The sequence below is a fragment of the Trichosurus vulpecula genome, chromosome 2, assembly GCF_011100635.1.
Source record: "Trichosurus vulpecula isolate mTriVul1 chromosome 2, mTriVul1.pri, whole genome shotgun sequence".
Taxonomy (NCBI): Eukaryota; Metazoa; Chordata; class Mammalia; order Diprotodontia; family Phalangeridae; genus Trichosurus; species Trichosurus vulpecula.
Genome location: NC_050574.1, coordinates 40,158,006 through 40,183,729, shown reverse-complemented (window position 1 = coordinate 40,183,729; position 25,724 = coordinate 40,158,006). Strand labels below are relative to the sequence as shown.

The window sequence follows — 25,724 nt, the reverse complement described above, 5'->3', positions numbered from 1 at the left end:
TCGGGTGCCCTCCCTCAGCCCCGGCCCCCAGTCCCCCAGCCCGGGGCCGGCTCCCGGAGCTGGGGGGCCGCCCTTCTCGGGACCCCGGCGTCCGGGGCCCCCCAGCCTTTGTGTGGGAGGGAGCGGCCGGCGGTCCGGGGGGCAGGGCCAAGGCCGGGGCCGGGGGGGTCCTCCCCCCCGGACCCCGCAGGAGAAGATGTCTTCGCGGACCGCGCTGGCTCCGGGCAACGACCGGAATCCCGACTCGGTGAGTCTGCCCTGCCTGCCTGGGCGCTGGCTGGTCACGGCCTTCTCCTCCCTGTCCGCCCGATCTCCAAGCTCCCTGGACCTGCCAGGCCTCCCGATCCCCCTTCCTCCAGGCAGCTCCCCCCCCTCAACTGGACCTGCCAGGCTTCCCCATCCCCCTCCTCCCGGCAGCCCCTCATCTTCCACGACTCCTCATCCCTTCGACCTGGGAGTGCCCCCCCCCCCCCCGGTAGCCTCCCACCTTCCAATTCTTCCGATGCCCTGGGCCTGGGAGTGCCCCCTTTCTCCAGGTAGCCATCCCCACACCTTCCAGGCCTCCTGATCCCTTGGCCCAGACAATCATCCCCCACACCCCAACCCCAGACAGTTCCCTCTGTTCCAGCCTTCTGGGCCTGTAGCTGTCCTCCTGGCAACCCTCCACTGTCCAGGCCTGATCCTCTGGTCCTGAAAGCTGGATCCCCTCCACCCATCAGTCCCCTTCATCTCAGTCTTCCAGGCCTGCTCTCCACCTCTGGGCAGCCCCCCATCTTCTCAGTTCCATCCTTCGGCCCTGAGAGCTAGTGAGAGTGACTCCCCACTATAGAAGCCTCCTGGCCAATGAGAGCTGGTATTTTCTCCTCCCCCCACCCCAGCCTGCAGCCACTGTCCTTAGCTCTGGGCACCCTTGTGAAAGACCATGTCTCACCCCCAGAAGACCCCATCTTCTCCCTCCAGGGCTAGCCTCGGCTAAGTGGGATGCCCATCACCATTCTATAAGGCCCTCTTTAGCTCAGAGGCCCCCATGTCACTTTCTGGAAGCACCCCACCCCCTGCCCATTTTCTAGGCCTCTGTCTCTTTCGGGGCCAACGAGTCTCCTCCTTTTCTCCTTCCTTTCAAGGCCAGCCTAAGTCCTTCTCTCCCCCAGGAAGTGCCCACCGCCCCTATTTCATGCCTTTCTTTTCCCTTCACCTCTTCCAAGGCTAACCTGGCCTCTGGGAATCTTTCTTCTCCCTTCCTGTACCCTTCCCTCAGAGGCCTGCTTCACCCCTTCTCCCAGGCAGAACCCCCTCCCTCCATCCTCTAGGCCTCTTCCCTTGGTCCTGGGCACCAGGGCACTCCCATCTTCTTTGGGTGCTGAGTGACACCACCTCCTGCTCTAGGCAGCACCCCATCTTCCAGATCTTCTCTCCTAGCTCTGAGAGCTAGTGTTCACTCCCAGAAATCCCTTTTTTCCAGTCCCTGTCCCTTGCCTCTTGGAAACTATCTTGTTCTCCTCAGGGCAACTCCCCAGCCCTGTATTCCCCAAGGCCCAATCCCTGGTTCTCCCCTCCCTAGGCTGCTGAGACCCCTTCTTCCTGTATTAGCCCTCCAGCTTTTAGGCCTTCCCTCGTTCTGTGGCACCTTCCCCACATACCAGTCCCTTCCTCCTCCCTCCCTCTCCCCTCTCTTCCTCCCTCCCTCTCTCCCTTCCTTCCTTCCTTCCTTCCTTCCTTCCTTCCTTCCTTCCTTCCTCCCTCCCTCTCAAGGTCAGCCTTTAGCCCTTCTTCCTCCCCCAAGAAGCCTCTCATCTTTTAGGGCAAGTCTGCCCAAGATTCCAGTCCCTCCCCCCACCTCCTTCTATTTGAGACTTCCCCAGGGAAGACTTCCATCTTCCAGACGCCCCCCTGCTCAAAGGCCCAGCTGGTCCCCTCAGCCCTTAGGAGGGGACTCTTCCAGTTTTCCCCTAGAGACCTCAGATCATATGGGCCTCTTCTCCCCCTCTCTCTAGGCTCATCCAAGGTTGCTGGCTGATGGGAGGGCCCATCTTCCAGGCCTCTTCTCCCCAGGTTAACTGTTTGCTCTCTAATCCTCTAAGGCAGCCTAGGGCTCCCTTTCCTGTAAGGGTTTTCCCTAGAGCTGTAACCTCTACTTTTTCTTCCCTTTGCCCCCTCCTCCATTTTCCAGCTCCCTCCTGCCTGGGAAGGCCAAGGGAGGGTGTGTGGTTTAGAGATATCTCTCTGTATCTCCATCCTCCCCTTCCAAAACTGAGATGAGTTTATTCTACCCTGAGAATCGTCAGGGATCCCTTCTTCCCACCTTTGCTGCCTCCCCCCTCCACCCCCTACCCCCGGTTCTAAGTAGTAGAAGACTGGGCCTCTGCACTCCGCCCCCTTCTCTCCCTTCCTGGTCACTGTTATCCCAAGGAGCCATCCATCTGTATTTCTCTGGTTCCTGTAATTCTGCTAAAGGTAGCCCTGTCCTGGGGTGTGTGTGTGTGTGTGTGTGTGTGTGTGATGGTTCATAGTCCCCCTTCCCTGCCAAAGAGTACCCCCTCCCACTAATCTCCAGCTGCCCCCCCTTGACTCCACCTCAGTTCCCTAGCAACGGGAGCCTCATACCTGGGGTGCCAGCCCAGGCAGAGGGAGCTAGGCCAGATGGTGCTGAAGGCCGATTTTAGCTACCACCCCCAGGTTGGGGGTGGACGGGGGGGTGCTGTGTCACCTACTGGCCCCTGCTCCCTTAATTCCTCAGGGGGTCTCTGTTCTGCCCCCATGCCCACCTGAATGCTGCCTTGATGCTCTCAACATGGGACAGGGGATGCTGCTGGGGTTGTGTTGAGAAGGATCTCAAAGCACTTCATTCTAGAGGGGTGGGGTTTTGAGATGAAGGAGGCCTTAGAGATCCCCTAGTCTCACCCCTTCATTTTTACAGAAGAAGGCATTGAGGCCTAGATAGGGGGACTGAGTGGCCCAAGATCACCCAGAGAGACAATCTTCTTGACTCCCAGCCCAGGGCTCCACTTTGCCATAGCTGCACATCTCTCGGGGCATATCAAAGTACTTCCCTTCAGGATCTTTGAGTGCCCTGTATCTATTCCCTAGAGAAGAAACAAGGGCTGTGGTTTACACGGTGTTGGGGAGGAAGGCAGGCCTACAGTGTCCCCAGATCAGTTGGCCTCCTTTGGGCTAAGACAGGGCATTGGGCTGAGGCAGCCTCCTCCTCTTGTTCCCCTCGACAAACAAAAACCTCCTGAAGTGGGGCTTGCTTAACTGCATGAGGGTCTGAATGGAGAAGCATGGTCTGGGTCTTAGGGCATGAGGCAGAGGCTAGGTCCTGTTCTCCATCTTTTCTTTATTGAAGGGGAAAGAGGCATTCCTGGGGCCTGAAATAAAGAGAAGTGAAGAAGTGAAGAACCTCGGATCCCAAGTGGGGAGAACCTGGGGAAGGGATGATATTTTTGGAGGCTAGAATGTTAGGGACAGGGATTGGAAGAATTGGAGGATGAACTCTGGGGGCAGAAGAGATGGGAAAATAGGGGACTAAGTGGAGAAAGAATGTTGCATAGAGTGCCGAAGGAATATTGGGTGTTGGAATGTTGAGGGTCAGAATGTGGCCCGGAATAAGAGGAATGGAATCTTGGGACAATAAATTTGGAGGGCCAGCCTACTAGGGATGGAGCACTGGGGACGCAGTGGTGCCTGGGTGGTAGGGGCTAAATGACAACTGTCTGGGTGAGATAAGTCACCCTGAAGACCTTGCGTCTTCATTGGAGGAGGACTTGGGACAGTGAAGGTGGATGAGGATGTGCTCCTGGTCCCTCCTCTCTCTTGTTCTCTTTTGGACTTTGGGGATGGAGACTCTGCCCCATATGGGTAGAGGCTGTTGTGGGATGGAAGGAAGGTCAATTGAGTTGTCTGGAGTGATGCTGCTGGGGCTAGGCAGGGAGGAGGCCTATATCAGGTAGTCTAGGAACTGAGTCCTAAGGGGGATGGGAGCCTTTGGTATGGTGGAAAACACATCAAATGGGGAGTCAGGCAATCTGACTAAGTCCCAATGTCACTCTTGGCAAGTGGCTTCCTCTGTGCCTCAGTTTATCCTTCTGTAAAATGAAGGGGCTGGTATAAAGACTCTTTCGGGGCCTTCCTCATTCTAGCTTCAGAGGTTTTCAGACACACAGAACAGACACTGGAGAACACACATAGACAAAAGATGATCTTGAGGGCCTGCCCTCTTGGGGAACCTTCCTTTGCCTCCCTTCCCCTTTGGCAAAGTCAGAAAGAGAGGGCACTTTATCTGGACCAGGGAGAAGGGAGAAGAGGAAGAGATGGAGGTCTTTGAAGGGGAGAGGGTGGGGGGGTGGGACTGGGTGCTCTGCTCCTCCAACCCCCACCTCTGCAGATGCCCTAGGCCAGGGGACTGAGTCACTGGCCCAAACCGGCTCTCCTGCCTGGGTGGGGGCGGAGATGGGCGGGCCCAGGCAGGTGAGGAGCTGACATCCCTGTCCCCCACAGCATGGAACCCTGAGCAGCGGTAGGTCCTCAGACAAGGGTCCCTCTTGGTCCAGTCGCTCACTGGGTGCCCGCTGTCGGAACTCCATTGCCTCGTGCCCGGAGGAGCAGCCCCATGTCGGTAACTACCGGCTTCTTCGGACCATTGGGAAAGGGAATTTCGCCAAAGTCAAACTGGCCCGGCACATCCTCACTGGGAGAGAGGTAGGCAGTGGCCAGACCCCCATGTATTTGGGGACAGAGTGAGGGCTTTGGGGAGGACACCTGCTTGAGGATCGGGAGTCTGCCCTGCATTTGAATCCTCACTCTGTGACTACTCTTGTGGGGTCTTCAGCAGCAGGCATCTCTGAGCCTCTGTAGAAAGTAATCTAATCATACTTGGAGTGTTGTGAGGTCTCAATGAAATAGAGAATATAAAATGTTCTATAAGTGTAAAAAAATTATTAGTGAATAATAGTGATCATACATCAATGGTCACCATTTCAGTCCTGGAAGGGGCTGTTTCCCCTCTGGGCCTCAGTTTCCCCATCTATGAGATGGGGAGGTTGGAGTTTATGGCCTCTAAGAGTCTTTCCACCTCAGAATTGATGATTCGAATGGTGGCCTTCCCTTCTACCACTGGGAGATTGCAGGTCCCTTGGGCCATTTTTACCCTGCCCCCAACTCTCAGAGTAGCTGGGGGGCGGGGCAGGGAAGACATTGAGGAAGGGGGAAGGCTCCCAAGGGAGTCACTCCCAGGGTAAGCAGGGGATGGTGGGCTTGGTCTCAAGGTCTGGCCTTGCAGGTTGCCATCAAGATAATCGACAAAACCCAGCTCAACCCCAGCAGCTTGCAAAAGGTAAGTCGGAGTTCTTTCCCTCATCACAATCCCTGCTGCCTCCCACTTTCTACTGCTGAAGACCCAGAGCCCTGGCAGGGGGAGGCCCCAAGGAACACTCTGCCTCTGGTTTCCCTGCCTGCTGGGCACATGCTGTCCCCTGGCCTTGGCCTGTTAGGGAGGCTGAGGACTTGATGTTCCTGGACATGGTGGCCCTTCCCCGGAGCTTCCTCCTTCTCTATGAAACGTTTGCTTCAAAATTGCCACAAGGCCTGTGTTTAAATGCAGACTTAACCTTCCTGTGTGACCTTAGGGGAATCACTTCAGCTCACTTTCTATCAATTGAGGGGGGCGTGGGGTGGGGGCGGGGTTGAACCCTTTCTAAGGGTTTTTGTGTTTAAAACTCTGTCCCTTTCCCTCCCTCCTCACAGCTCTTCCGAGAGGTCCGAATCATGAAAGGCTTAAATCACCCCAACATCGGTGAGGCTCTGGGCCTTGGGGGGTGAAGGGCTGAAGAATTGGATGAGAAGCTCCAGGCGGGGCTGGGGGAGGGGGCAACAGCTCCGGTGCTAAGGGGCAGGAGGACACTGATGCTGACCTCAGGGGCTTATTACAGTGAAACTGTTCGAAGTCATTGAGACGGAGAAAACCCTGTACCTGGTCATGGAGTATGCCAGTGCTGGTGAGACACAGTCCCACTCCTGCCTTCTTCCCCACGCCATTGTCCCTGCCATGACCTTCACCTTCTCCATCATTCTCTCCCCAGTGTTCCATCCCCAACATTCCCCTCTTGGTGCCCAAACTCTCCTCAGCCCAGCTCTCCCCCATCCCTCTCTGTCCAGCCCCCATCCCTTTCCCCCTCCCCACCTGTACACACCCCTGTGTCTCCCTGACCCTGTCCCTGCCCCCCTCAGGGGAGGTGTTTGACTACCTCGTGTCCCATGGCCGCATGAAGGAGAAAGAGGCAAGAGCCAAGTTTCGGCAGGTGAGGGAGAGGGAGGGGTGAGGGTGAGAGGGTCTGGGTGTCCGGGTGGGGGTGGGTCTGTCCCTCTGCGTATCTGAGGGTGAGGGCCAGGGGGAACACCATTGGCTGAAACCTCTGTCTTCTTTCTTTCCCTTCCCCCATGATTCTTTCCTGCTAGATCGTCTCCGCTGTGCATTACTGTCACCAGAAAAACATCGTACACCGGGATCTGAAGGTGAGGCAGGTCCCTTTTAATCTTCTCCCCTCCCCCACCCCCTAGTGTCCCCTGGCTTCTTTATCCTTCTTAATACCCCCATTCTACTGTTTCCTATGACCCACCCCCCCACCTCCAGTGTGCCCTCTGAGCCCAACATAACACCATCTGTGACCTCTGACTCCCACCCCACATATAATACCACTGTGCCCTCTATACTCTTCTTAACCAGTACAAGTGAGCAAACATTTACCAAGGGCCTAGGAGGGCAGAACTGGAGGTGGGGATGGTGGGGGCGGGGGTAGGGAGAGAGAGATGCAGTTTTGGATTCAACTCTGCTCTGCTTTTGTGGGCCTACTAGGGGTCTAAGCCATAAATAGATCCCTTGGCTAAATGGCAATACTATAGACTTGGAGTCCCAAGGAAGACGAGGCATTGGAATTGGTCTTTAAAGGCTCAGTAGGATGTTATGGTAAAGATGTGGAAAGTGGGGGTGTTCAGGGTATGCTTGGGGGATGTTGCACCTTGGGGATGGGGCAGTGACTGCTGGAAAAATGGAAAGGTGAAGAGGAGAGGGCATCAGTTTGTGGAGGGTTTTCTGAGTGCCAGGCAAAGGGGTTTCTTTTGTCTCAGAGATGATAGGGAGTCACTCAAGATTCTTCTTGTTGTTCAGTTGTTTGTAGTTGTGTCTGACTGACTCTTCCTGACCCCATCTGGGGTTTTCTTGGCAGACACTGGAGTGGTTTGCCATTTCCTTCTCCAACTCATTTTACAGATGAGGAAACTGAGGCAAGCAGGGTGAAGTGACTTGCCCAGCATCACACTGCTAGTAAAAATATCTGAGGCTGGATTTGAACTCATGAAGCCAAGTCTTCCTGACTCCAGGACTGGTTGCTCTATGAACTATGGCACACCTTAGTGGCCCTCAAGATTCTTGAGCTGGAGAGTAGCATGATCTGACCTATGCCTTGGGGACATTCTTCAAGTGACTTATAAATAAAGAGTAGATTGAGGGAAGGAGGGACTGGAGGTCTGGGGCCTGGCTAGGAGGTTACTTTATTAGTTCATTTTTTTTTTGAGGCAGTCAGGTTTAAGTGATTTGGTCGTGCAGCTAGTAAGTGTCTAAGGTCACATTTGAACTCAGGTTCTCCTGACTCCAGGGCTGGTGTTCTCTCCACTGTCCCACCTAGCTGTCCCCTATTTTAGTAGTTCAGAGAGAGTGGTTACCTTGGTCTGGCACTGACATCAAAGGACATCTTGTCCAACCTCTCCCCACCCCCAGCTCCTCCACATACATTATTTTAGAAATGAGGAACTGGGGTCCTAAGAAGTGAAGGATTTGAACCCAGGATCTCTTGATCCCAGTGTGAGGGCTCCTTCTGCTCCCAATCTGGTCTTGGGAATGGAGAATCAAGACCCCAGAGATCCTTCCCCACAATGGTGAAAAGATCCATTGGACTTGGCTGCTGTTTGACTAGGGAAGGTTGGGGGGATGGAAGGAGGAGTGGAAAGCTGCCCCCAGCTCTTGAGCTTGGGGAGACTGAGGTCAGGACCTGGGAGGAAGACTGAGAAGAGATGGATGAGTTTGAGACCCTGGCAGGACATCCAGCTGGGGGCTTCCTGGAGGCAGCTAGAGCTCTGGAATTCTGGGCTCAGTTCAGAGCCATGAGAGTGAATGGGAGAGTGGAGGAAAGGAATGGAGAGGGGAAGGCATCATCCTTCATGGAAGAGTCCATCCTGTGGGGATAATAATAGCCATCTCAAGGGGCTCTGGTGACTCTCTGTGTGGTAATAAGGAACTGTAAAGCATGGTGTAGTACTTGTCAGTAGTACTTCTGGTTTTCATTATCGCCTGGTACATGGTAGGGGTTTAGTATTTGTTGAATGGATGAGGTGGAAGAGAGACAAGGGCAGACTTTTTTTGGGGGGGGTTGCCAACATTTGGGCAGAAAAAACAGAGAAGGTGTGGCCAGAGAGGTAGGAGGAGAACCGGGGGGGTTTGCAGAGAAGCCTGAGAGATGCTGTGGACTGAGCTTCAGTTTAGGGACCAGGATGGGGGAAAGAGTGGGCAGGACAGGAGCACTGGGGGTGGGGCAGGGCAGGGCTGTGCTCCTGGGGGAGGAGGAGGGTGTAGGCCGGTGCCCAGGGCTGCAGGGACAAGGGAGAAAAGGCCCCTGGAGAGCCTGGTGGCCTCTGGGTACACAAAATCCCAGAGGCTGGGACGCATTCTAAGGGGAGTTACAGTTTGTTCTTGGGGATTAAATGGAAGCTACAATGTTACCCAAAGTTTAGATACAGTGAATGTGTCCCTGGGGCCTCCATTCTCTGCCCCTCCCTCTAGTTGGCTTCTTAGCAACGTGTGTCAACTTTGTATCCTTGGGCCAGTCCCTTCTCTCCGGCCCCTTCCTCTGACATGGGACCTTCTCAGCCGTGGAAGGGGAGAGATCGCCCCCTGGTGGAAGCTTCTGAATTATCCCAGTGAGCTGAAAGGGACCCCGGGACTACCATCTGTTCCCTTGACAGGGGTAGGAAATTGAGGCACCAAGAAAGGAGGGAAGGGACTGGCCCAAGGTCACACAGTGAGCCAGAGATAGAGCCAGGATTAGACGCCTTGGCTAATGGTCCTAGGGTTCTTTCTACCTCACACCAAGGCTTAGGGTGGGACTAAGGTTCTAGGTCTGACAGTGATTGCTGAATGATCTTGGACAAGTCCTTATTCTAATAAGGGTTTGAACCAGGTACTCACCAGAGACCCCCCTAGCCCTGACATTCCCTGTTCTAAGGCCCCTCCCAGCCCTGTCACCTCCTGTTCTAAGGCCCCTCCTAGCTCCGACATTCCCTGTTCTAAGGGCCCCCCATCTGATATTCCCTGTTCTAAAAGCCTTCCCAGCTCTGACCTTCTCTGATGACCTGTAGGACTGACCTGGACCCCCTGATCTCCCCCTTCCTGCAGGCAGAGAACCTGCTGCTGGATGCAGAGGCCAACATCAAAATCGCCGACTTTGGCTTCAGTAATGAGTTCACACTGGGCTCAAAACTGGACACCTTCTGTGGAAGTCCCCCTTATGCAGCCCCGGAGCTATTCCAGGGCAAGAAGTATGATGGGCCTGAGGTGGACATCTGGAGCCTAGGGGTCATTCTCTACACACTGGTCAGCGGCTCCTTGCCCTTTGATGGCCATAACCTTAAGGCAGGTGCTGGGCTTGGGAAGGAAGAAAGGAAGGAGGGAAAGAGGGAGGGAAGATTGGAGGGAAGGAAGGAGGGAGGGAGGAAAGGAGGGAAGGAGAAAGAAGGGAGAGGAGAAGAGGAAAATGGAAGGAGGGAGGGAGGAAAGAAAGGAAGGAGGGAAGGAGAGAGGGAGGGAAGGAAGGAGGGAGGGCAGGAGGGAGGGAGGGAAGGGAGGAGGGAGGGAGGGAGATAAAGAAGGAGGGAAGGAGAGAAGGAGGGAGGAAGTGAAGGAGGGAGAGAGGGAGGGTGGGAAGGAAGGAGGAAAGGAGGAAGCTCACTCCCCTCCCAGAGTGGCTAAACTTCCGTATCCCTGTCCTCCATAGGAGCTCCGGGAGCGAGTCCTGAGGGGCAAGTACCGGGTCCCCTTCTATATGTCCACAGACTGTGAGAGCATCCTCCGAAGGTTCCTGGTACTAAACCCAGCCAAACGGTGTACCCTTGAGGTGAGAGCTCTGGGCCCACCCTATCCTTCCCCCCATGTGCCTCTATCCCACCCTCACCCCCCACCCTCCTGTGTCTCTCCTCTGCTCTCTTCCCTCTGTCCGGTTTTATCCCCTCCCACTTTGACCACCCAAACTCCTCATTCCCCCCCCCCCAATCCTGCCTTCATTAGTAGGGTGGGGGGCTGAACCCCAGAATTCCCTGCCTCACCTCTGATTGGCAGCTTCTTTGGGATGACAATAATTAGCTAACGAGCTGTGGGGATGATTACAGGGTGCTGGGGGACCCAGACAGTGCGGAGGAGGGAGGGAGGGAGGGAGAGACAGACCGGGAGCCCTGAGGCAGGCAGGGAATGTCTGAGTGGGGGAAGGTAGGGGAAAAGGGGACCTGGACTTGTCTTTTCCCAATCTGTCTCCCAGCTCACTGGCTGATCCCTTCCCTCTTACCCATTTTCTGGTCCCCACAGCAAATCATGAAGGACAAGTGGATTAACATTGGCTACGAGGGAGAAGAGCTGAAGCCGTACACTGAGCCTGAGGAGGACTTTGGAGACCCCAAGCGCATCGGTGAGGGCACAGTCAGGACCTTGGGCATCTTAGAACCTGATACCTTAAGACAATAGACCTTTGGGTCTTAGGATTGTGTGATCTCAGAGCTAGAAGGGCTCTTAGGGCTTGGAATGTCAGTCCTGGAAGGGGCCTTAGAACAGGGGATGTCAGGGCTGGGAGGGCCCTCAGAACAGGGAATGTCAGAATTGGGAGGGTCCTTAGAACAGAGAATGTCAAAGCTGGAACTAGTCTTAGAACATGCAGTGTTAGAGCTGGGAGTGGCCTTAGAACTTGGAATGTCAGAGCTGGGAGGGGCTTTAGAACAGAGAATGTTAGAGCTGGGAGTAGCCTTAGAACATGGAATGTCAAAGCTGGAACTAGTCTTAGAACATGCAGTGTTAGAGCTGGGAGTGGCCTTAGAACTTGGAATGTCAGAGCTGGGAGGGGCTTTAGAACAGAGAATGTTAGAGCTGGGAGTAGCCTTAGAACATGGAATGTCAGAGTTGGGAGGGGCCTTAGAAGAGGGAACAATAGAGAAGAAGGAAAAGGTTCTTAGAGATCCCACAGAAAGTTGTGGGAAGGCCTCAGACTACAGCTGGGGCCCCCTTGACTGGCCTCTCAGGCTAGCCACTCTGGCGATGTGAGGTCTGCACTTGGGAGGAAGTCTTGGGAGCTGAAGGTCTGGATGGCCACATTGATTCCTTCTCCCTCTTTCTCCAGAGGTAATGGTGAGCATGGGCTATACTCGGGAAGAGATCAAAGAGGCCTTGACGAGCCAGAAGTACAATGAGGTCACAGCCACCTACCTCCTGCTGGGCAGGAAGAGTGAGGTGTGTGGGATCCCAGGGGCTCCAGCAGCTCATAGCCCAGGGGTGGGAATGCCAAGGAGGTGGAGCAGATTATTTAGGGGGGAGGGATTCTCCAGGGAGGGGGACCCAGAGTCAGTTCATTTTGACTTAGCATCTATTAAGCACCTCCTGTATGCCAGGCACAAAGACTCCCATGAAAAAGTCCCTGCCTCCAAGGAGATTATAGTCCATTGGGTCTGGCAGGCATTAGACTGGGGCTCACAAGGTAAGTGGGGAGGCGGCATTTGACTGAGACCCTTTTCCCTTGCCTCCCAGGAGGGTGGGGATAGGGGAGCCCCTGGGCTGGCTCTGGCTCGAGTTCGAGCACCCAGTGAGGCAGCCAACGGCCCCAGCAAAAGTTCCAGCTCCAGCCAGAACAAAGGCCAGAGGAGTTCTTCGTCGACCTACCACCGGCAGCGTCGGCATAGCGATTTCTGTGAGTGACCTTCCCCCTGCTTCGCTCCTGAGCCTCTCCTGGGGCCACCCCACCTGCCCCGACCCTCTCCCTCCTGGGCCATGAGGTAGGAGTGGCCCCAAAGGGCGATGGTGGGAGCCTGGGGCCCGGCATCACCAAGCCCTAAGTTCTCCTGCTTCTGCCCACAAGTAGCTGGTTCACCTTAGGGAAGTCTCTTGGGCCCCAATTTCCCCTCTATAAAAAGAAACAATTGGCTCCTAAGATACCTTCCAGTCTAGGATTCTTTGTTTTTTAATTAAAAGAGGGATTGATATTTTTCATTTTTAAATCACCCTCATTTCCGTATATATCCCCACCTAGAGAGCCATCCCCTATAACAGAGAATAAAAAAGCAGGAGGGGAAAAAAGGCACCCAGGAAAAACTAACTAACATACCAACTGAGCCCAACAGTATATGGAATGTTCTGTAACCATAGCCCACCTCCCCCCACCCCCACCCGTCCAAAGAAAGGAGGTATAGCTTCTTTCTTCTCTGAGGCCAAGGCTGATCATTAGAATTACAATTATGTATATATAATTATATATTATATATGACCCTATAATATATATTATATATGGTATTATAGTATATTAGATATGTAATTATAATTACCCAGCATTCAGTTTAGGGTTTGGAGGTTTCTTTTTTCACTGCCCTTTCCACTTATGTTGTTGTAGTATTATCCTATGTTGTTTTCCTGGCTCGTCGCTCTGCATCAGTTTATTTAAATCTTCCCAGGTTTCTCTAGATCCATCACTTTGATCATTTCTTATAGCAGATTCACATATAATAGTTTGTTTAGCCATTCCCCAGTCAGTGAGCATCCACTTTATTTCCATTTCTGTGCTACCACAAAAAGTGCTGCTATCAATGTTTTGGTATATAGGGGGTCTTTCTTTTTGGTCATTGATGTCCTTTGGGGTGTGTGACTAGCAGGAGTGTCTCTAGGTCAAAAGGCATTTTAGTCACTCTCTTAGCATAATTGCACATTGCTCCCCAGAATGAGGAGACCGATTCACAGCTATACCTACATTGCATTGATGTGCCTGCTTTTCTACAACCCCTACATCATTGGCCTTTCCCATCTTTTATCATCTTTGCCAATTTGTTGGATTTGAGGTGAAATCTCAAAGTTATTTTGCTATTTGCTTTCTTTTGTTTTTTGTTTTTTATTCATTTATTTTTAGTTTTCAATGTTCACTTCTATCAGATTTTGAGTTCTAAATTTTTCCCTCTTCCTCTTACATTCATATTAAACATATTTTCACATTAGTCATGTTGTAAAGAAGAGTTAGAACCAATGGGAGGAACCACAAGAAAGAAGAAACAAAAAAAGAGAGAAAGAGCAAATAGCATGCTTGGATCTGCATTCTGACTCCATAGTTCTTTCTCTGGGTATGGACAGCATTTTCCATCATGAGTCTTTTGGAGTTGTTTTAGATCTTTGCATTGCTGAGAAGAGCTAAGTCTATCAAAGTCAGTCATCACACACTGTGGCTGTTACTGTGTACAGTGTTCTCCTGGTTCTGCTCACTTCACTCTGCATCAGTTCATAGAAGTCTTTCCAGGTTTTTCTGAAATCTGCCTGCTCATTGTTTCTTATGAAACAACGGTATTCCATTATGTTCACATCCCACAACTTGTTCAGCCACTCCCCAATGGGTGGACCTCCTCTCAATTTCCATTCTTGGCCACCACAAAAAGTCTCTTCTTTTGTTATTAGTGATTTGTTATATAGTTATTAGTGATCTAGGGCAAAGAATGCCCTCCCTCACCTCAATCCAATTTACTTGCAAGTCATGACTTTGCCTTCCTGATGTCACAGGCCTCTTCAAGAACAAAGGGCAAACAACAAGAGATGGTTGTGGGCAAACTATTTCTTTTGATATCATAATTGTAAAACATTTAGCACAGCGCTTAGCACACAGCAAATGCTGTATTAATATTAGTTATTATAATTATTTTTAAAACTGTTTGTATCATTTGATCACTTATCAATGGGGAATGGTTTGGGTTGTTTATACTTGTTTTAGTTACATATGAATCTTGGCTATCTGGTCCGAATCAGGCTTTTCCCCAGTTGACAGCTTTTCTTCGTATTGCATTGTTTTACTTGCAAAAACTTCATTGTTGAAATGACTGTCAGACAGTCATTTCATTCATGTCTGACTCTTCATGACCCCTCTGGGATTTTCTTGGCAATGATATTGGAGTGGTTTGCCATTTCCTTCTCCAGATCATTTTATAGATGAGGAAACTGAGGCAAACAGGGTTAAGTGACTTGCCCAGGGTTGCGTAGCTAGTAAATGTCTGAGACTAGATTTGAAACCAGGTTTTCCTGACTCCAGGAATAGAGTTCTATCCACTGCATCACCTCACTACTCTGCAAAACCTCTTTAATTTCACATAATCAAAATTATCCATCTTAATATCACTAACGTCCCATGGTTGGCTAAGAATTCATCCCCTAGACTTAGCAGTACCAGATCTCAAACTATACTATAAAGCCATTATTGTAAAAATAATTTGTTAGTGAATAAGAGATTCAGATTAGTTACACAATGTTTGATACACCCAAAGACCACAGCTATTGGGGCAAGGACTCACTGTTTGACAAAATCTGTTGGGAAAACTAGAAAGCAGATTGGCAGAAACAAGGTATAGACCAGCATCTGACACCATATCCCAAAATAAGCCAAAATATCCCAAAATGAATGCATGATTTAGACCTAAAGAGTGACATAATAAGCAAATTAGTGAAGCCTGGAAGAAATTGCCAGGCCACTGTGCTAAGTGCTAGGATTACAAAAGAGTTAAAAGATAGTCCCAGCCCTCGAGGAGTTCACAATCTAATGAAGAAGACAACATGCAAACAATTATATATATAAACAAATTATAAACAAGATTTGTAGGAAGTAATCAACAGGGGGAAGGAAGAGAGTTGGGAAAGGCTTCCTGTAGAAGGTAGGATTTTAGTTGGAACTTTAAGGAAGCCTGAAGGTAGAGTGTTCCAGGCATGGGGGACAGCCAGTGAAAATGACCAGAGAGTGGGAGATGGAGTGTCTTGTTCATGGAAGAGCTAGGAGGCCAGTATCACCAGATTGAAGGGTATGTGGCAGAAGATGTAAGAAGCCTGGAAAGGTGGAGGGGTAGGGGAGGGAGAAGGCACTAGGTTATGAAGGGCCTTGAATGCCAAATAGAGCATTTTGTATTTGATCCTGGAGGCAATAGGGAGCCCCTGGAGTTTATTGAGTCAGGGGTGGGGTGGGTGGAGGAAAATTACATGATCAGACCTGTGTTTTAGGAAAATCACTTTAGTGGCTGAATGGAGAATAGTCAGGAGTGGGGAGAGATGTGAGGCAGGCAGACCCACCTGCACATTATTGCAGGTTCCCAGGTGTGAGGGGACAGTGTCAGAAGAGAGAAGGGGACATATTGGAAAGAAACCATAAAGATGAAAGGCCCAAACTGTACATACCTTTGCCCCAGTGATACCATCACTAGATCTATATCCCAAAGAAATCAAAGAAAAGGCAGAAGGACTCTGCACAAACCTGTTCATAGAAACTCCTTTTTTTTGTGGTGGCAAAGAATTGGAAACTGAGGGGATGCCCATCCATTGGGGAATGGCTGAACCAGTGATGGTATGAAATAATACTATGATGTAAGAAAGGTGGTTTCAGAAAAACCTATGAAGAATTATATGAACTGATGCAAAGTGAAGTGAGCAGAATCAGGAGAACAATAAGAGTCATATTATGAAGACAAACTTTAAAAGACTTGAGAACTCTGATCAACACAATGACCCACAAATCTGGAGGACTAAAGATAAACATGCTTCTCACCTCCAGATAGAGAAGTGATGGATGCCAGGTACAGATTGAGACACGTTTTTTGGGACATGGCCAACATGGGAATCTGTTTTGCTTGACTCTACTTGTTTGTAACTGGCATTTGTTTTTCTCACTTTCTCAGCTGGGAAGGGAGGGAGAGAATGAGGATCTGGAAATAAAATCTGATTTAAAAAAAAAAAAAGGAATTCTCCCCGTAGCCATAGTTGGTTAACTTGTCTGGTTTTTCTAGCATGTCCTTTAATGCTTAGGCTCCCCAGGATGGAATTCTGAAGAGCTGGGATTAGAGGCTCACTGTTTCTCTCCTTCTTCCCCAGGTGGCCCCTCTCCAGCGCCCCTGCACCCTAAACGTAGCCCGACGAGTACGGGAGAGACAGAGCTGAAGGAGGAGCGGCTACCAAGTCGAAAGACCAGCTGCAGCACGGCTGGGGGTGGCAGTCGAGGCCTGCCCCCGGCCAGCCCCATGGTCAGCAGTGCCCACAACCCCAACAAAGCTGAGATCCCAGAGCGGCGCAAAGACGGTTCAGGCACACCTGTGAGTGGAGGCCAGGGGGATGCTCAGGGCAAGGGGCAGGGCTGGTCTTTCCCGTCTGTCTCTGTCTCTCCCCTGAGCACCAGACTACAAAGTGGAGGCTTGGGTTGGAATCCTGGCTCTGGCGTTTAACCTCGAGCAAACAAACTCCTTTGCCTTTCTGAGCCTCAGTTTTCCTCATCTGTAAAATGGGGCTGATACTAACTCATAGGACCCACCTCACTCTGAGGATTGAGTGAGTCATGAAGGTAAACCACTTTCTACATTGCTTCCCAGCTTGTGTGACTGTGAGCAAGTGACTTTCCCTCTCTGATCCACAATGTCTGTTAGAGAGGGATGATAAGTCTTGTCCAGCTCTCTTATTTGAGCTCGATGAAACTCGGGCTCAAAGAGGGTAAATGACTTGCTCAGGGTTGCACAGCAATTGAGCAGCAGTCAGAATTCCGAACTGACTGCATTTCCCGGGATGTTAGAGGGTGGCTGGGTGGGAGGACAGGGTGGACAGCAGGTCCCGCCCTTCCTGTCTCACTCCTTTTTCCTCTCCCCAATCTCTTCACCAGAATAACCTCCCCCCTAGTGTGATGACACGCCGGAACACATACGTATGTACGGAGCGTCCTGGGAGTGAGCGCCCTTCTCTGCTGCCCAACGGGAAGGAGAACAGGTACAAGGACCAGGGCACTGGGGGGCAGCACGGGTCCAAGCCTGGATCAGTTACTGGGACTGCCCAGCACTGCCACCAGGGTACCCCAGGGCCACCATTCTAATTATCCTCTGCCACCAAGAGCTGCTAGGGGGTCATCTCTGCCCCATCTTCATTCTCAGCAAATGAATGGTAGAATGTCAGCCAACAGAGGTGGGAGGGCTCTTGGAACAAGGAATGGCAGGACTGGGAGGGGGCTTAGAACAGAGAATGTCAGAGCTAGGAGGGCCCTTGGAACAGAGAATGTCAGAGCTGGGAGGAGCCTTAGAACAGGGAAGGTCAGAACTGGGAAGAGCCTTCAAACAGGGCAGGTCAGAGCTGGGAGGAGCCTTAGAACAGAGAATGTCAGAGCTGGAGGGCCTTTGGAACAAGCAGTGTCAGAACTGGGAGGGGGCTTACAACAGGGAATGTCTGAGGTGAGAGGTGTCTTAGAACAGGGAATGTCAGAGCTGGGAGGGGCCTGAGAACAGGGAATGTCAGAGCTGGGAGGGATTTAGAACAGGAAAAGTCAGAGCTGGGAGGGGCCTTAGAACTGATAATAGCAAAGCTGGGAGGGGCCTTAAAGACCATCAAGTCCAGCACCAGGCCTCCAACACACACATGTGCACACACATGTGCACTCACACACACACCATTTTGCAGGTGGGGAAGATGAGAGCTTAGGGAGCCCCAGTCCTTACTTCCCAGAGGTTCCAGTTTCTGTAGCTTTCAGCCTCAGGGGGCCCAGGCTCATCTGATCCAACCCTTCAGGGTCACAGTGACCTTCCAAGGGCCCCACCAATTCTGTGGAGGGCTTGATGCAGGACCCTGATGGCCATCTCTGTTTCCTCCAGCTCGGGCCCTCCTCGAGTTCCCCCAGCTTCCCCCTCGAGCCACAGCTTGGCACCCCCAGGGGGTGAGAGAAGCCGCCTGTCCCGGGGCTCCACCATCCGCAGTACCTTCCATGGTGGTCAGGTGCGGGACCGGCGGGCAGGGGGCGGAAGTGGGGTCCAGAATGGGCCACCTGCCTCACCCACCCTGGCCCACGAGGCCACGCCTCTGCCCACTGGGCGACCTCGACCCACCGCCAACCTCTTCAGCAAGCTCACCTCCAAACTGACCCGAAGGTATGGCCCTTGGGCCCGGGGAGGGTTCTCTGGGGGTTGGGAGCTGGGCAGACCATCCTGGGGCTGGGCTGCTAACCTCGGCCTCTCTGCTCTCTCCTCTTCCTCCACCCGAAACAACTATTTCTCCCTCCTCTTCTTTCTCTTCTCTCCGTTTGCTACTCGCTCGATCCCGCTGCAGGGTCACCCTCGACCCCTCTAAACGGCAGAACTCTAACCGCTGTGTGTCTGGGGCGTCTCTGCCCCAGGGATCCAAGATCAGTAAGTGGGGCCCGCCCCCTTCTCTTTCACTGTCTCTGGGAGCCTCCCTGCCTGCCTGCCCAGTCTGGCCCCCTCTTCCTGCGATCCCGCCTGTCTCTGCAGACTGCCTGCCTTGGTGGCTTGGCTGTCTGTGTCCATTCTGCCTGGTCCCTCTCTGTCTGCTGGCACCTGTCCCTCTGGCTAGTGGAGTGTTACTGTGAGTGTGTGTGTGCACACGTGCGCGTATGTCTGTGCATGTGTGTGCATGTGGTGTGCGTGTGTGTACGTGCATGCGTGTGCCATGTGTGTGCACACATGTGCAGGTCTCTGCTTTCTCTTTCCGTGTCTCCTTCTGTGGGTTTCTGTGTCGGTCTGTATCTGCCTTTGTCCTTTGAGATTGATCTCTCTACCCACCCTCTCACCATCTTCTCTCTGTCTCTGTCTCTCCTCTCTCTCTCCCTTGTTCTCTCTTGGGATCTCTGTCTGTCTGTCTCTCCACCCCCCCTTCTCTCTCTCTCTCTCTCTCTCTCTCTCCCTCCCTCCCTCTCCCTCCCTCTTCTCTCTTTCCCTTGTTCTCCCTTGGGATCTCTGTCTGTCTCTCTCCTGATATCTCTCTGTGTCTCTCTCCCTTCTCTTCCCACCTCCCCTAGCCCCCTCCCCCCAAGGAGCGCAATAGGATAATGAAGGTCCTTAATTTTTTTTATTATTAATTATTTTTAATTTTTAGTTTACAGCACTCAGTTCCACAAGTTCTTGAGTTCCAAGCTTTCTCTCCCTCCCTCTCCTCCCTCCTCCCCCCAAGACAGCATGTAATTCTATATAGATTCTACATATACCTTCACATTGAACTTATTTACATAATAGTCTAGTTGTAAAGAAGAATTATAACCAATGGAATGAATCGTGAGAAAGAAGAAACAAAACCAACAAAGAAATAGAGAGCAAATAGTTTGCCTCAATCTGCATTCAGACTCCATAATTCTTTCTCTGCACGTGCATAGCTTTTTCCATCATGACTCCTTTGGAGCTGTCTTTGAACCTTGTATTGCTGAGAAGAGTCAAGTCTATCAAAGTCAGCCCTTATAGATACCGTGTGTCTGCAATTGTGTATAATGATCTCCTGGTTCTGCTCCCCTCACTTGGCATCAGTTCATATAAGTCTTCCCAGGTTGTAATGAAGTCCGTGTGCTCCTCATTTCTTACAGCACAATAGTATTCCATTACATTCACATACCACAATTTGTTTAGCCATTCCCCAATTGATAGGCATCTCCTTGATTTCCAATTCTTTGCTACCACAAAAAGAGCTACTGTAAATATTTTTGTATATACTGGTCCATTTCCCCCTTGTGTGATCTCTTTGGGATACAGCCCTAGAAGTGGTGTTGCTGGGTCAAAGGGTATGCACATTTTTATAGCCCTTTGGGCATAGTTCCAAATTGCTCTCCAGAATGGCTGGACCAGTTCACAACTCCACCAGCAATGTAACAATGTTCCAATTTTCCCACATCCTCTCCAGCATTTGTCATTTCCCTGTTAGCCAATCTCTCAGGAGAGATGTGGTACCTAAGAGTTGTTTTGATTTGTATTTCTCTAATCAGTAGCGATTTCGAGCATTTTTTTCATATGCTATAGATATCTTTAATTTCTTCCTCTGAAAACTGCCTGTTCATGTCCTTTCACCATTTCTCAATTGGGAAAATGAGGGTCCTTAGTATAAGGGCTGATACTGAGCTCCTTTAAGATCTGCAAAGTGCTTTACAAAGATCTCATTTGAACCTCACATTTTACAGTTGAGGAAACTGAAGCAGAGAGCAGTTCAGTGACTTGCCCAAGGTCACACAGCTAGTAAATATCTGAGGTTGGATTTGAACTCAGATCTTCCAGATTCCAGGCTCAGCGGTGTCTCCACTGCCCCACACAGCTGCTCAGTGACACCAGGATCCATTAAATGAATGGATGAGGTCTAGCATGAAGAGAAGAAGCCTGCCTGGGCAGGCTGGGGTGGGGAATCATGGGAGCTGCCTCCAAGTATCTGAAGGGCTGTCATTTAGAAGAGGGGCCAGCTTTGTTCTGCTGGGCTACACAGACCAGAACCAGGAGCCTTGGGGTGGGGAAGTTGCCGGCTTGAGCTCAGGTAAACCTTCCCCATCCTTAAGGCTGTCCCAGAATGGAATGGGTTCTCCTGAGAGGTGGCAGCACTGGTTAGAACTCTGGGCCCGGAGTCAGGAAGACCTGAGTTCAAATCCAGCCTCAGACACTAGCTGCATGACCCTGGGCAAGTCACTTCACCCTGTTTGCCTTGGTTTCCTCATCTGTAAAATGATCTGGAGAAGGAAATGGCAAACCTCTCCAATATCTTTGCAAGAAAACCCCAAATGGGGTCACGAAGTAGGCATAATTGAAGACAACTGAATAACAACAACAACCCTGAAGGGCAGTAGCCTCTGCCTTGACCATTTGTCAGGGACGTTGTACAGAGCTGCCGCTTCCCACCACTCTGTCTTCACACTTGTTGCTCAGTCTCTCTCTATCTCTCTCTTTTCCATGTCTCTGTCAGTCTCTTTTACTTGCCCTTCCTCTCTTGGTCTTGACTGTATCTCTGTGTCTTTGAATTCAGCAAATGCTGGATTTCCTATTGTTTGCCAAATTGCAGGTGTCTGTCCTTCCCCTGCCCCTGTCTCTCTTCCTGTGCCCTCTTCCCTTGTCCCTCCCTCATACTCCTCAGTCTCTCTTCTCTCCTGTAAATGGAACTAACAGCTAACATGGGAGGGGAGGGCTGGGCAAAGGGGACTTGACCCCAGCTCTCACCCTGGGAGCTAAGCTGGCTAGGAAGCTGGGGGAGGCAGGATCTAGGATCCCCTCTCTTCTTCCTGTCCTCTCACCAGGAAGGGGTCTAGAGAGAGGCTGGGGACAGCTGGGTCCCTTGCGGGGAGGGAGAGATTACAGGTAGGGGCTGGCTGGAGATTCTGTGTGTGACCCTTTGCTCCCCTCATCGCCATCAGGGTCGCAGACCAACCTGAGAGAATCGGGGGACCTGAGGTCACAGGGTAAGTGTCTGTCCTTCCCTGCCCCTCCCATTCCCATCTACCTGCTCCCCTGCCTCTTCCAGAGACTCCCCAGGTGGCCCCTGGCCAGTTTCCTAGGTCCTAAAATCAGCACACAGATCCCCCTTCCTCCCGGAAGAGGAGATGGTTCTGAGGTGCCTCTGTCCTGGGCTTCAGCCTTCTTCTCCATCCCACCCCAGGACTTGTTTCTTCTTTCACCATATTACTTTCTCCTCCCTCCCTCCCCCCATGACCTCCCACTTCTCCCACCTTCTCCTCCCTTCCCCCATGACCTCCCACATTCCCCTCCCTCCCTTCCCCCATGACCTCCCACTTCTGCCACCTTCCCCTCACTCCCTCCTCCTGTGACCTTCCACCTTCCCTTCCCTCTCTCCTCCCTCTTCTCCCACTTTCCCCTCACTCTCTCCCCCCATTTCTCCCACCTTCCCCTCCCTCCCTCCCTCCCTCCATGACCTCCTACTTCTCCCTCCTAACCCTCACTCTCTCCTCCCACAACCTCCCACTTCTCCCACCTTCCCCTCAATCCCTCCTCCTGTGACCTTCCACCTTCCCCTCCCTGTCTCCTCCCATGACCTCCCACTCTCCCCCCATAACCTCCCACTTCTTCCACCTTCTCCTTACACCCTCCTTGTCTGTTTGGTCTCCTGCAGTCGCCATCTACCTTGGGATCAAGAGGAAGCCACCCCCCGGCTGCTCCGATTCCCCTGGAGTGTGAAGTTGACGAGCTCCCGCCCACCGGAGGCCCTCATGGCAGCCCTTCGCCAGGCCACTGCGGCCGCCCGATGCCGCTGCCGCCAGCCCCAGCCCTTCCTGCTGGCCTGCCTGCACGGTGGGGCCGGCGGTCCGGAGCCCCTGTCCCACTTTGAGGTGGAGGTGTGTCAGCTGCCTCGGCCGGGCCTCCGGGGCGTCCTCTTCCGCCGGGTGGCGGGCACTGCCCTGGCCTTCCGCACGCTGGTCACCCGCATCTCCAACGACCTGGAGCTCTGAGACTGGCAGTCCCCCTCCGCCAGAGACTTTGAGGGGATCAGGGGGAAGGGGAGCCCCCACGCCCCACTGAAGAGCTCGGCTCCCCCTTGTCCTTCTTCCACTCCACTCACGCTGGTATTGGGGAGGGGGGAAGAACGCTGGAGGGGTGGCCACCATACTTATTCTAGTCTTTTTGAGCTGGAAAAAGCCTTAGAGACCATCAAGTTCCACCCTTCCCATTTTACTGAAGGGGAAACTGAGTTTTGGGGAGGGGAAGGGCCTTGCCCAAGGCCAGCTGGTTGGGGGTCCTTAGAACCCAGCTTTCCTGCTTCCCTCTTCATTCTCCCACACCAAAGCCCAGCACCGCTCCTATCCCGCCCAACCCTTCCGTTCCTTGGAATGAGGCATTGAAGCAGAGGTGGGGTCAGTCGCACAGGTCCTTGCGAAGTCAGGTTCCTGTCCAGCGCAATGGCCTGGGAGGCAGGAGCTCTAGGTTTTCCTTCCTGATTCTCACTCTTTTGACCTTGGACAAATCACTGTAGGCCACGTTTTTCCTCTTGGGACAAAGGAGGGAGTTAGACTAGCTTGGTCTCTAGGGTATCTCCTAGCTCTATCCCCAATTTTTTTTGGGGGGAGGCAGCTGGAGGGAACCTTGTAGAACCTAGATTCCCTACTCTTTCTACGATGGGTTGCCAGAGACTTTGCAGGAAAGCTGGGGGCTGGGGTGGGGAACGGGGTCAGTTATAAAGAAGGACAGGGCTCCTGTCTGCCCGGTCCACCCCCCACCCCCCACCCCCCATCCACCAACAAGATCTCCCATGGGACTGAACTTTGGACTGGGTGGCAAATTGGCTGTGAAGGCCAGGTACAGCATCCTAGGAGGAACTTGGCTATAGGGGAAGTCCCCCCACCCCCAGCCTGAGGGCTTTCCCTTCCCTTTCTTTCCCTCTAAAAACCACCTCAGGTGCCCAAAACTGATTTGGATTGGACTCTCTATGGGGCGAAGTTCTCAAATTCTCCCCCTTCCGTTACCTGGTGTGAGAGCTTTGTGGGGAGGGAAGACTGAAGAGGGGAGCTGGGAGGACTGCGGGCCTCCTCTCCTTCTGTCCTCCCTCCCCCTGCTTCCACCCACCAATCAGACACCTTCTCCCTTCCTCTTTTCCCTGGCACTTTGTACAAATCCTTGTAAATACATCCTCTCTCCTGCTTCCCAACCTCCCCTCATCCTATCCGCCAAGGGAGCTGCCTCCAGTTTTTAAGTTATTATATCCCTGGTCCCCCCAGCCCGGCCCTGGCCCCTGCCGCCTGTTACCAATAAAATTAGGAGATTCCCCCTGCCTTGCCGTATCCTTTCCCCAACACTACCCCCCAGGACCTTAAGACACTCTTAGAGGACACCCAGAGGAGGGAAGGACCTTTTCCCACTTTGCTCCCTGCTTTGTCACCAAATTACTTAGCCCTCAGTTTCTCCATCTATAAAATGAGGGAGTTGGACTCAGTTGTCTCCAAGCACGAGTCCTGTTAACCTAACACTAGTGGTAGGTCAGGTGAGATGCTGGACAGCATCCATGGCCTGGGAGAAGTGGGGCATGAAGCAAAAAACAGACAAAAACCGAACCCAGGCTATAACTTTGGTCAGGGGTTATAAAGACAAAATGGAAGAGAAAGAAGTCTAAAGTCTTACGCTTAGATGAAAAAAAGGCAATTGCAGAAGCAGAGGAGTGGGGGCAGGAAGGCTAGAGAGCAGTGTGTGTGTGTGTGTGTGTGTGTGTGTGTGAAAGAGAGAGAGAGAGAGGGTCTTAGGGGACCACACCAGACCCTATGAGGTAAGAGACTAGCCCTTCTCTGCCATATGCCATCCATTTCTGGAGTGCTACCTTTTTGGTAGTACTTTGCTGAGTGCAGAGAAGGTTGGCCAGGCTGGTGAGGAGAAGGGAAATTGTGCTATCGGAGGCTAGCTTGCAGGAGAGGTGGCAGCTGAGAATCTGATACTGCTGTTACGGGGAAAAGAGGTCAGGCTTGTCTGGGAAAGCTTCTGAGCCATGTTATCTGGCCCTGCATGGATGGGCTGCCTTTGAGGTAGTGAGTTTCTTTTCCCCTTCACTGGGGGTCTTCAGGCAGAGGCTTGGAAGACCAGCCAGCAGGCTGCCTGCAAAGGGGGTTCCTGCCTGCCCCAGCCAGCATTTGGACTGTGCAGCTCCTGACATCCCCTTCATTTCTGGGTTGAGCTCCCCATTCGACCACTGTGTGACTTCAGTCTAGTCCCTTCCAATCCTTGAACTGTAGTTTTTCCCATCTGTAAAATGTGCGGAGTGAATCCTGGTCTTTTAGGGCCACCCCGCCCCATTCTTTCAGGTTTGACAGTTGAGGATTGAAGGATATTTTTTAAAGTGAGGGTAATGCTAATCTTGCCTGGTCTCCCATGAAGCCCTGGAATCCTAGGACCAACACTGCTTTGATTCCTGGAGTCCATGCATCCCTTTACTACCTCCCCAAACCCCATCCAGTTCCTTCCATCCAGGTTTCAAAGGTCTCATTTGGCCCAGTTTGACCACTTTCTTGGCTGATGACTGGAATAATGGGCAGGTTTGCTCCTATTTCCTCAGGGAGCATGAGAACTTCATGCCCTTCATTTAGCCCCATCCTCCCATTGGGACCCCTCTTTCTCTTCATTGAACCCCAATCTGTACACCAAACTTCCATTCTCATTAAGCCTCCTTCCTCCAATTAACTCCCGCTTATCTCACTGAGCCCCATTTCTGTTCACCTGCCATCCCCCTCACTTAATACTCCGTCTCCCTCACTGGACCTCACTGAAGCTCTATGTCTACTGTGTCCATCCTCAGTATACCTCTATGCACAGTGGCTCTTTGTCCCCATTACTGATCTGCTGGCCCCAACCCTCACGCCTCCCTCACTCAGCTTCCACTGGGGATCCCATCTTCTTTAACACCCACATGGAGCTTTTAATCCCCATGCAGCTCTTATTCCATCAGACCCCATTGCCCTGAGTTTCATCTTGGGGTCTGCAGCCAGTGCTCTCATTGAGGACTCTACCCCCTTCACTGAGCACCTCATTCTCTCATTGATGGAACTCCCTCCATTGCCTACCTCAAAAAAGCCCTATCCATGTCTCGAGCTCCCTGTCCCTCTCACGAAACCCAATCCCATTCAACTAGCCTTCAGACTCCTCACTGAGCAATCATATTCTCCCTGATGTACAGTTCTCTCTCTGAGCCCCTGCCCTCCTCA

At 52.1% G+C, this 25,724-nt stretch overlaps 1 protein-coding gene across 2 annotated transcripts; it reads left to right on the top strand.

Moving 5' to 3' along the window:
• MARK4 (microtubule affinity regulating kinase 4) lies at positions 1–23,809 on the top strand. 2 transcript variants are annotated; one of them, XM_036745010.1, is made up of 18 exons: positions 3–247; positions 4,498–4,698; positions 5,279–5,332; positions 5,743–5,791; positions 5,928–5,993; positions 6,226–6,296; positions 6,454–6,510; positions 9,443–9,679; positions 10,041–10,160; positions 10,625–10,724; positions 11,427–11,536; positions 11,831–11,990; positions 16,178–16,395; positions 16,953–17,056; positions 17,929–18,201; positions 18,380–18,459; positions 21,444–21,488; positions 22,157–23,809. In XM_036745010.1, exons 1-18 carry the CDS (start codon positions 197–199, stop codon positions 22,219–22,221), a joined length of 2,061 nt encoding a protein of 686 aa, XP_036600905.1. In that variant the 5' UTR covers positions 3–196; the 3' UTR covers positions 22,222–23,809. The 2 variants fall into 2 exon arrangements, with proteins under 2 accessions (XP_036600904.1, XP_036600905.1); XM_036745009.1 differs by lacking the exon at positions 18,380–18,459 and having other exon boundaries at positions 1–247.
• Positions 23,810–25,724: the final 1,915 nt, after the last annotated feature.

Bases quoted from the DNA above. Each gene is read 5' to 3' on its own strand.
- MARK4 (XM_036745009.1), top strand. From the start codon at position 197: ATGTCTTCGCGGACCGCGCTGGCTCCGGGCAACGACCGGAATCCCGAC. The intron at 5,333-5,742 runs GTAAGTCGGAGT...CCCTCCTCACAG, and splicing joins ACCCCAGCAGCTTGCAAAAG to CTCTTCCGAGAGGTCCGAAT. The intron at 11,991-16,177 runs GTGAGTGACCTT...CTTCTTCCCCAG, and splicing joins GCGTCGGCATAGCGATTTCT to GTGGCCCCTCTCCAGCGCCC.